Genomic DNA, 9,959 nt, shown 5'->3' with positions numbered 1-9,959 from the left:
ATGAAATTGAGACGAAATCCAGATACCAAACTTTATACTTTTAAAAGACCTTTATCGAAGACTTCAGATTCAAGGAGCACACAGTTAATTTCTTTAAGAATAATTTCACATCATCATTACCAAAAATATGAATCTGAATTCAATTTACGTTAACTGACATCGGAAATCAAAATTCGTAGGTTTTTTAGTTTGAAAACCACATACCTAATTTAATTATGTATTTAACATTTTTCACTTTTTTGGACCAAGAATGTGTGTCTGTTAAGTTAACGCTTCTGAATTAAGTATTACGTTGTATTCAAAGGAACATATGTACATAATTTTATTTTTTTAATTAAACCAAGCATGTATTAATACTAACAAGCTATATATTTGAAAAACCCAGGACTTATACCAATAGCTACTGCAAACTTTTTAAGCATGTCTATTTATTGTGAGGGCGAGACTTTTACTTCTATTAGTCCATGATATTTCTGTTTTAGTTGTCGATGTAAATGATTCAGCATTCTATTCCATTAATTATATTGCTAATCGAAAATTCAAAAATTTGGTAAAACGGTTAAGGAATACTCAGGCCGAGATTTATAATAAATTTGCTCGTTTTCTATAAATGAAATTATCAAACTTCTGTTTTTGAATTCGAGTATTTGAATTATTATAACAAGGATAATTAACATTAATTTTCATAACGTTAAAATTTAAGAATTTTATTATTGAAAATACCAGCATCATAAATGGACAGACATGGCTTTAAGCTAGGAACACAGACGTTACGACTTTTTTCGCGGGTGAAAAAAAAATGACGGCTTATTTCTAATAATAACTTTTGTATTAGGTGTGCTATTTGTTTACGATATCTTATTAGAACACACACATTTTCTACATGTAAAAAATTATCTAGAAAAAACCAATGCAGCTGATAACCAAATTGTTTTTGTTTTCAACAAACTACAACCGAGCGCTGGACTAGCTTTTGTCAAGGCATTATTTTCCGTTAAAAAAGCGTTAAAATTCGATTCATTGATTGGTCAGATTTGTGTACGCCTAAGCATATTAAATAACTGATTATGCCTAACTGCAGTAGTCTAAAACGTTTTTCCGCTTGTAAAAAGTTAGTCTCTTTGATTTGGCATGCTGAATTTAAAATCGTTATTGTTCAAAACAAATTATATGAAAAATATTGTAAACTTTGAAATAGTTTGTTTTTATTTCTTCTTAGTAGAGCACTGTTGGCGTTATTTTAATTTTATGATGCGAATTTTTTTAATTCATCATATAAATTGTGGTTGTCTATTTTAAAATGCAAAAACAGAATTGTCAAAGTACCTGTTTTTTGATTCTCAAAAATTCGAGGTATTAAATTTTGCAATTTTTTATTCAGTTAAATCGATTAAAAAAACAAGACCCAGTTATTTTGAAGACAAAAAAACTAGAAATAAAAACTATTATTTGAATTGATTGAATAGCATTTTATTGTCACGTACGAAGGTACATAATTTGAATCTCTTGTCTTGGAATAGATGAAAATCAGCAAAATATAGTAAAACATAACGAATATTTACCATATAGAGTTATTGAAAACTAGGTTTACTTTTTGATAATACTGTTGAAGTAGGCGGCCTTAATATTTCGATGTTCAGTATTTTTATACAATCTTATTTACTATTTAATATTGGAAGTTACTACAGGTCAAATTTACCAGTATTTCACTCAAATATTGGTTGAGTCAATGGTCTCTAAGTAGAATACGATGGACACTTAAATTTTAAAAACTAAAATCAGCCTTCAGTTTATAAGGTATTTTTGAATACAGATTTGCGTGCATAGACCTGCTTTTAACTATTTTTTATTGCATGTTGAACAAATTTCTAAACTTATTTTCAAGAAAAAAATTTTAAACACACTTCTTGAAGATCTGGTGAATTGATAGTTCGAAAATCTGACTTGAGCTACTAATTATGATATTAATTGGTCTGAATTTTATCTATGCATATAGACTAACAGATAGAAAGCAGTGCACTGGTATCTCGTATTTGGAAATACGCATATACGAATAAGGTATATCGATTTCAACTTATCTAGTTATCTAGTTATTTCAAACCACAAGTTCTATACCACAAGTTAAAAAAGAAATGCGACCAGTAGTAAAAGTGCATCTTATAGACGAAACTACAATACTGGAAATTCCAATCGAAGAAATAAATCATGAAAAGGAACATTGTACATTATATGATGTCAAAAAATATCTGCAAAAACATTCCAAGATCAAGCATATTTATGGAACAAATGGTGCGTACAATTGTACAAAATTTTTTGTAAAAAGAATATTGTTACGAATGTTATATACGAATAGCAATGTTTCGAAGTTGCAGTTACGAACGCTCTTATTACTAATGGGCTACTTCTTTAAAGTTCGGTGGTCAATTGTAAAAAAGTGTTCTCACAAAAGATGGGAGAAAGTGAGCAGTACCAGAAAGTTATTTGCAAAGGAATTTTTAGAGAAAGGTATCTATATTGCGAACGATTTAGTTTTCTCCAAGGCTTTGTCAATAAGAAAAAGGATTAAAGAGTCGGCCAGAAGTTCGTCCTCAAATTATGCAACGACTTTTGGCGGATCTGAGACAAATGCGGTTGTATCGCACGAAGGTCGTGTGGTAGTCTCTGGAGATCTAACACCACCATCATGTTCCACTCTAGTCGAAGCTGGATGTAACAAAATCACCGAAATTTTGACGAAAGAGAATTTGCCATCAGAAACGGTCAAAGGCAATAAAGAATTTTCGATCATTATCCACTTTTTAAATGTGTCTTACGAATTCTTCCTCCCAGAGAATAGTACAGTACTAAGTGCTAAAAAAATGCTGGCATCTCATTTCAAATATACAGATCCAGAATGTATACAGCTATATCAAGTAATTTCTGGATTCGAAAGATTTCTTCCTAATGAAGTAGATTTGATCGACTATGCACACACTCATGGGCGGATAGTAATGACGGATACTATACAACTCGAAGCCAGGAAAAATTGTTGGTTACCACGGTTCAGTACCATTTACTCTGTAAATTCGGTGGTATCGTTGATTTCTAATTTGCAAAAGGGCAACAAGCTGTCACACGCTTCTATGAACACGATAGCAGAAATGTTTTTTTCCAACAATCCAATCTTTGTTATGGCATTAGAAGAATGCTGGATATATGAGGAATCCGAGTTATGGTTAGGTTTTGAAGGGTTCAATTACCCAATTTTGAAATTTTCTAACAGTCCTTTGGATCAGCACGAAGAGTACGTGAAGCGCATCAGGCTAAAAAATCTCATATCTGACTATCTCTCGATAGAAGTGATATTGTATCCATCGAAGGGTGATTTTTTGGGATACAAGCAAAGCCAGAAGGTGCTCAGACCCCACGAAGAAGCCCGTATTAGCTTTTATTTGGTCCCGCTATTATCTTCTATTACGACTGGATTAATTATTATATCGTGCTGTAAACTCCAAGAGTCAGGCCGGCAGACAAATTCGTGTCAATACTACATTGTAAAATATCAAGAACAAGTTCTTATAGCTAAGGAGTCCAAGTATTGGCGGATTGTGCTGAGTGAGCTATTGGAAGACAGAAAACACATTTTAGGGATGGGTTCATCTTCTGTGGTCTATAAAGCAAATTTGTACGGCCAGGAGCTAGCATGCAAGGTTTTAAAGGAGCAAGGTAATCTCGGCGACATGAATACATTTTTTCGAGAAGTGGAGCATTTATGCAATCCAGACCTTCGGCATCCAAATATCATTATGTTTTACGGTGCATCTGATCGCCGCCCGTTTAGGATCATTACTGAATTGCTGGAGTGCACACTTACGTCGTTGCTTAGAGCAGAACACATTGAGGTGGAAAAAAGGTTTCATTCTGGCCTTACATGGAAGAGAAGAATCCAGCTTGCGCTCGACATTATATGCGCTGTCGAGCATTTGCATAAATGTGGCTATGTACACCGCGATTTGAAGAGTTTGAACATCATGATTAGCAGTAACTTTACTGCAAAGATAGCCGATCTAGGAAATTCCGAGAAACTAAACAGCGAGGGCAAAACGCGGGGTATAGTAGGAACAGTGCCCTGGATGGCGCCGGAGGTCATCCTTTCGGAGGAATATGGAACATCTGCTGACATCTACTCGTTCGGTGTAACATTATTTGAAATAGTTTCCAAAAAACCACTATTTGATCACTGTATATATACAGAAAAATTCGAATTGTACGAGCAAATCAACAAATGGTATGAAGGTCTTAGTGAAGAACCAGAGAAGATATTGGGAAGTCTAGTGATGAAATGCTGCCATAAGATACCCAACTATCGATGTGTCATTTCTGAAATTTACATGGATCTTAAAAAAGCGTTGAGCATTGCCGAGAGAACTAGTAATAAAGCTAATTGAGAGAAGGAAAACGAATTAGACCAGTTTTCGATAGACGGTGTCGTGTAAAAGTATCTATTATTTATGTATATATAGTCTATATGAAAGGATTATGGAATTTCTGCGGATTTCTTTTTAGAAAACTGGGCATTTCGATTAGACTATTTCAAGAAGAGGAACTCGCAGTTCTTGCTTATGCAAATGTGATATGATTATTCGCCTTAATAGGAAGGGTGACGATTTAATTATCCAGGTTGTCACAGGGGAACACAATGCAAGGAGTGGGGTAAACTTCCATCGCCTTGTAATGCTGAATGACATTTTTTTGGTGGACAGTATGGATAGAGGGTTCGCTTGCAGAATTGTGCGATTGAATGTGTTCTTCCAGAGTTAGAGCCGGAAAATAGAGGCCGGGCTTTAAGGGCAAAAAGGAGAGCTGAACAATAGATTCTCGAGTAATATCAAGTTTTCCGTACACTTTGCCGATTATTAAACATTTTTTTGCGTCGAATTGTGCACGATAAAATAAGGAGATGTCATTTGAATCTGCGGGAGACCGAGGGCGAAGGGAACGAATTAAGAATTTTACGGTCGTTGGTTCGCCTACGGTGACAGTGTTTTGGTGGAACGAAAGTATAGAGTAATAGAAGGGCTCTATAAGTATAGGCATATTATATTTACTGTGAAAGGGGGTAGGGGTGGGTAGATCAGATGGTATTTTGGGTAAAATAGTAGTTGAAAAGCAGATAAAAGGTTTTTTTTTTGAATTTGCTAAAGACTTTTGGCTTTCATCTTCATCAGTGGTTGTTAGTTTGAGATAAAGTAGAATGTTCGCACTAGTGTTTTTTTTGAGTTCTGTGATACGAGAGCCATGTTTCGAGTTGAGATCCTCGATTATGGCTACATCGCCATGGGCGTCGAATGAATAGGAGAGAAGGCTGATACAATGGTCTGTAATGTTATGAAGAGAGACTTTTAAAAAAAGTGGCTGCAAAGGGTCGATGTGAATGATTTGGTGAGATACAGAAATGGGCAGTGTCCAAGAGAGGCAAGAAGAATAGGTTTTTGTGACTTTTTTCCCAAGGTGGTTCTTGTAATGGAGCACCAGTTTTATAGTGTTTTTGACAAGAGAAGGAGAGTCGCCGGAGGAGTGGCTAGAAATTTGGATGGGCAGAGGAGAAATGTTGATTGGGACAGATAGGGTGATGGATTCCATAAGATTTATGTCTGGTAGTATGACGGTTTGGCCGTCAACTACCGCAAAAAAGGTGGTGGCAGGCAGAGAATGGTCTCGGCCGGTACCAGAAACTTGGTGATTGTCGAGAGACGATTGAGTCAACTTTTCAGCTTCTAGCATCTTAGAAGGAAGTTCTACAGCCTTGCCATCTAGAAAGATTAAAATAGAAGGTGATTGCATAGTGTCTTGGTGGGTGCGAAGTAGGATCTTGATTGGCTGGACAGCATCGGTTAGGAACTTGGTGAGTTGACAAACCTCTAAGGTGTAAAAATTTTTGCGCAGTCTTACGAAAAAGTTGGTTCTATTTGAGGAACAAACGGGTGGTTTGTGTCTGAATTTTGGGGAAACGGCTGAAAAAGATGCGCGAGAAGGAGTCTCGGTAGTTTGAAAGTTGGCGAGGGTCTCTAAAAACACAAGTGTGACTATGAAATTTCCAATAACGAGTACAGTTTTGGTATGCATCCACAATCCCTTCGGAATATACTTTTCCACTGTAAATTTGTTGTTTCTAGAGCTCAGCTCACATGAAAATAAGGAGAAGCAAACTTGCTTGGGGTAAACGGGGGCTGTTCCAGTACTGAAATAAACGTGCAAAGCGTCTAGTGTAATTGGAGAGGAGAAGGGATTCATTACAGCAATTTGAATAGACACAGGATTATCAATGACATGTCTTTGCGTCTTCAGACTCAATTTCACCTTAAACAAGTCACAGTACTTATCGTAGTCCAGCACGCCAATGACTTCGGTTTTGAGGTAATTTTCAGATCTAACAGCCTTCAAAAACTCAGCTTCATAAAATAGTTGCTGCTCTCTCGTAGCGTGGCTAGAAAAAGCCTCTGATACCAAATATTTTAAAGTGATCATGTAGTCAGACATCCGCCCTATCTGCCGATAACATGCAGACATTTTGTTATAGATTACAAACAAAATTTTATCCCAATCTTCCTTTCGATAGCCATCTACAATCCCCTTAAAATAGCGTAACGCTTCTTCGTATCTCCCTATGGAAAAGCAATAATTTCCTAGTAAATATTCGATGCACATAAAATGGCGAGTCATGCGTTGTTTCTTGTAGTACTTTGCTGCCTTCATCGCGAATCGCCGATAAACTTGATCAAAGTTTTTAAAATCTTTCAGCTCTTCCAAAGAACAACGCAACGAATGCTTTTTCTTGTGTCCAAAAAATTCCTCTTTCAGGTTCTCTCTTTCGGCGTCCTGGCGCGCGTTTCCCAGAATTTCCACTGTTGCCAACGATTTCCTCAAAAATGGTATCTTTCTAGCCAATTCTGACAATGAGCAAATAGCAAGCCAGTGAATCCACTCAAAATCTGATCCTCGATGCGCGCCTATTACATTTCGTCTCGATATGAGCGCCCTTACGTATCCTAGATTGGTCGTGTTATTCCGAATGGTCTTTTGTTGGGGTTTCGAAAGTTTAAAAACAGATGCCAATAAAACTCTATTTTCTGAACGAGCTAGCCAGTTTTTTAAAAAATCTCTGAGTCTTGTCTGACCACCATTGACCTCCAGCCAAAGCTGATAGCTCTGATAATTCTTAAATAGCCTTCCAAAGATTAAAGTTAATTTGATAAGCTGGCCGGAATTCAGTCTCCATTTTCTGACTAGCACCTCCAACGGCGAAGGACCTTCTCCATTCCAACCAGGGACTACAGCCCATTTTTTTAAGCCATTTTCGTAATTGTCCAAAAGATCCTTCAAATCGCGCCAGCGCTTTTTTGTCATCAAGATGCTATTCACCTCATTTTCTCTTTCACCTCCTCTAGCCACTAGCCTCTTCGATACACCTTCTCTGTCTTTTACTATCACTGTCTCTTTGACCTTCTGAGCCACGTTTCTTTCGTCCTTTCCCTCTTCTAGCGTGATTTTCATATGACAGTCATCCTGTGCTGTACTCTGTTCGCTTTCTTGGTTCCAGTTACTTCCTTCCTCTCTTATTTGTTCATCAGCCTGCTTCTCCTCTCCTGGTCCGGAAAGCCTCTGCTGGACGTCTTCCAATCGACTCTCCATGACGTCGAGCCCCCCTTCCTTCTCTTCGTTTGTCAAGTGAGTCGACCTGTTCATACATTCCTCCATTATGGACAAGTGAGAGCTAGGAAGAATACCGAATGCCCTTCCCAGGTGCTCTAGTTTGTTCAGTATCATATGATAAATTCTTCCTAGCAGGTAAGTTATGTCACTTACTTGATTCTGAGGTATGTCCTTTGTTTTACATGCCTGAGAAATGTCGATCAATGTAAAATAACTCCAAATTGTCCGAAAAAGAAACGATTGCTGGCTAGCTTGAAGACTTTCGAACCTTGCAACGAATCGAATACCTCGACGAGCAATATGAACTATGTCGTTTAGCAAAAACAAAAAGTGAACTTGCCTGGAAAACAGATACTGAAGAAATTCGTATTCTGTAATTGTGTGGTCAAGAAACGCTTGCGTATATGACATGTTCTTATAATCTAAGACTGACAAACTTTCTAGCTGTTGATTCTCGAACTCATGCTTTCGAAAAACAGTTACCCACTTTTCCAATCCACCTAATTGAAATAGAGTTTCTAATTCATCGTATTGCGACAACGTTAAATTATAACAGTTCAAAGCTTCATATATAAATGCCAAATTCTCTTTTACAGCAAAAAATTTTAAATAGTCGAATTCAGGCGTTAACCTCAAAAACTCCATAACGTTAATATACTTTCTGTTCATCTCTATAATTCGATTACCGTAGCGAATAACTCCCTCTTTGATCTTTTCCACAATTTCTGTAAAAGCATTTTGTTTGTTTATTTCGAAAGCTTTGAAAATGCATACCCTATGTTGCACTTTAGTAAGCTTCAACCAATCAAACAGGGAAACGAACGACATTCTCGAGCAAGCAGTACGTACCTGTCAACTTTGTCTCTGTTGAAGTCTCTTTTCAAAGAGAGTCCAGGGTTTTTTATTTGAAAAAATCCTGCCTCTCGAAATTCGAAGTGAATAATCAGCCACTCATCACCTTCTGCTACCATAGTGTTCATCCATTTTAAAACGTTTGGTCTAGTCACTCTTTGATATTGAAGGCCAGTGGTAAAAAAAATTTTCAAGAATGGCTTTTGATGAGAATTTGCCAAAAGATACAGATCGGTAGGGCTCATCATTTTGGGCAATGAGGACGCCTCGGCATTAGAAAAATTGTTTCTAGGATTCAAAATCGGATAACAAAATATCCTACGGTCGAATGAACTCTCTGGAACAAAATTAATGTCGAAGCAACATCGTGTTTTGACAAAGTCGAGCTGAATTTCTAATGGCAGATAATTCTTAAGTTCTGAATTTAGATGCTTCCATCCATCTATCTGATCGTTGACTAAGATTTTACGAAAGAACGGATTTAACAGACAGGCTGAAAAAATAATTTTTAATTGTTTTACACTTTGACATACATGATATCGCTACAAATCTTTTAGAAGACTTGACTTTTGTCATATAGAGCTTTGTTCTGAAAAGTTACGACCGAAACCGGCGAGAAGTTCCAAATATATCCTTTCAGAAATGCCAGCCTAAAACAGCCTGATTCTATTTTCAAATAGAAATGCATAAGTAAAATTTAAACAAGGCAAATACCGTTTTTTTTTGTGATAAACAGAAGTCGAATAAATAAAACAAACAAATTCGTCGTTTCGGTTGTCTTAACTGTAAGTAACAGATTTATTTTAGAGCTCTAAAATATGTTTATTTTCCCGCTGCTCGTTGTGGTGGCCTTGCCCGATAATCATATCTTCTTATAAGCAAAAAATATCCTATTGCGTGATAAAGTGTTGTTCTAAGCAAGAGAAGTGTTGTCTGTAGGATCAATGTGCTTTTCAAAAGCACAAGTGTTTCAGAATTTTTTGATCTTTGAATCAGCTACAATTTTTTCAGTTCTATGCCATTCGTCTGAATAAATAAATTTACAGAATTTACATTCAATCAACTTTTGTACCTAAACGTCTCCAAAGCACAAAAGTATAAACTTCAATTTTCATTTTCGTGGCCTTTGTAGTTTTTAGAAGCATGGAAACACAATGCACAGTGTACGCGAATGTCTTAGCTCTGTTTCATTGTGCTTGGCCATGGCTATCGTCTCGCATCCGATACAGTTCTTCAGTGCCCTTACCACTAAAGAAAACAACAGCATGCCATCTTCTTCGTCGCGTGTAAGGTTTAATATTTGTCAGCATTTGCTGTAATTAATCAAGTTTCTAGATTTTGGAAGCAGCGCCTCCTTCTTTAATGGTAGCAAAACTATTTGTCGCATTTGACGTGGGACATTGATTTCAGAGCCA

General features: G+C 36.7%; 2 protein-coding genes across 8 annotated transcripts; one reads left to right on the top strand and one right to left on the bottom strand.

The window, feature by feature from the left end:
- The first annotated feature begins 247 nt into the window (after nucleotides 1-247).
- Nucleotides 248-4,442, top strand: LOC126322423 (tyrosine-protein kinase Fer-like). Of its 7 annotated transcripts, none has more exons than XM_049994356.1 (9): nucleotides 248-312; nucleotides 386-422; nucleotides 704-1,038; nucleotides 1,117-1,488; nucleotides 1,586-1,611; nucleotides 1,680-1,797; nucleotides 1,997-2,289; nucleotides 2,413-2,505; nucleotides 2,830-4,442. In XM_049994356.1, exons 7-9 carry the CDS (start codon nucleotides 2,133-2,135, stop codon nucleotides 4,425-4,427), a joined length of 1,848 nt encoding a protein of 615 aa, XP_049850313.1. In that variant the 5' UTR covers nucleotides 248-312; nucleotides 386-422; nucleotides 704-1,038; nucleotides 1,117-1,488; nucleotides 1,586-1,611; nucleotides 1,680-1,797; nucleotides 1,997-2,132; the 3' UTR covers nucleotides 4,428-4,442. The 7 variants fall into 7 exon arrangements, with proteins under 7 accessions (XP_049850313.1, XP_049850314.1, XP_049850311.1 ...); XM_049994357.1 differs by having other exon boundaries at nucleotides 2,413-3,283; nucleotides 3,337-3,395; XM_049994354.1 differs by having other exon boundaries at nucleotides 2,013-2,289; nucleotides 2,413-4,442.
- A 33-nt stretch (nucleotides 4,443-4,475) lies between these two features.
- LOC126322422 (trafficking protein particle complex subunit 10-like) lies at nucleotides 4,476-9,228 on the bottom strand. The gene is made up of 3 exons (XM_049994350.1): nucleotides 9,078-9,228; nucleotides 8,542-9,001; nucleotides 4,476-8,467 (listed from the first exon to the last, which is right to left on the bottom strand). Exons 1-3 carry the CDS (start codon nucleotides 9,118-9,120, stop codon nucleotides 4,648-4,650), a joined length of 4,323 nt encoding a protein of 1,440 aa, XP_049850307.1. The 5' UTR covers nucleotides 9,121-9,228; the 3' UTR covers nucleotides 4,476-4,647.
- Nucleotides 9,229-9,959: the final 731 nt, after the last annotated feature.

The sequence above is a fragment of the Schistocerca gregaria genome, unplaced genomic scaffold, assembly GCF_023897955.1.
Source record: "Schistocerca gregaria isolate iqSchGreg1 unplaced genomic scaffold, iqSchGreg1.2 ptg000808l, whole genome shotgun sequence".
Classification (NCBI taxonomy): domain Eukaryota; kingdom Metazoa; phylum Arthropoda; class Insecta; order Orthoptera; family Acrididae; genus Schistocerca; species Schistocerca gregaria.
Note: the sequence above shows the minus strand (reverse complement) of the source record. Positions and strands in the feature narration are given on the sequence as shown.

What these genes read in the sequence shown, in the direction of transcription:
- LOC126322423 (XM_049994353.1), top strand. Translation starts at nt 2,133, where the DNA reads ATGCGACCAGTAGTAAAAGTGCATCTTATAGACGAAACTACAATACTG. An exon ending in GCATATTTATGGAACAAATG is followed by an intron (nt 2,290 to 2,412) that starts GTGCGTACAATT and finishes ACTTCTTTAAAG; the next exon opens with TTCGGTGGTCAATTGTAAAA.
- LOC126322422 (XM_049994350.1), bottom strand. Translation starts at nt 9,120, where the DNA reads ATGACAAAAGTCAAGTCTTCTAAAAGATTTGTAGCGATATCAT. An exon ending in AAGATTTGTAGCGATATCAT is followed by an intron (nt 9,002 to 9,077) that starts GTATGTCAAAGT and finishes GTAAAATCTTAG; the next exon opens with TCAACGATCAGATAGATGGA. An exon ending in AACAGAGACAAAGTTGACAG is followed by an intron (nt 8,468 to 8,541) that starts GTACGTACTGCT and finishes AGTGCAACATAG; the next exon opens with GGTATGCATTTTCAAAGCTT.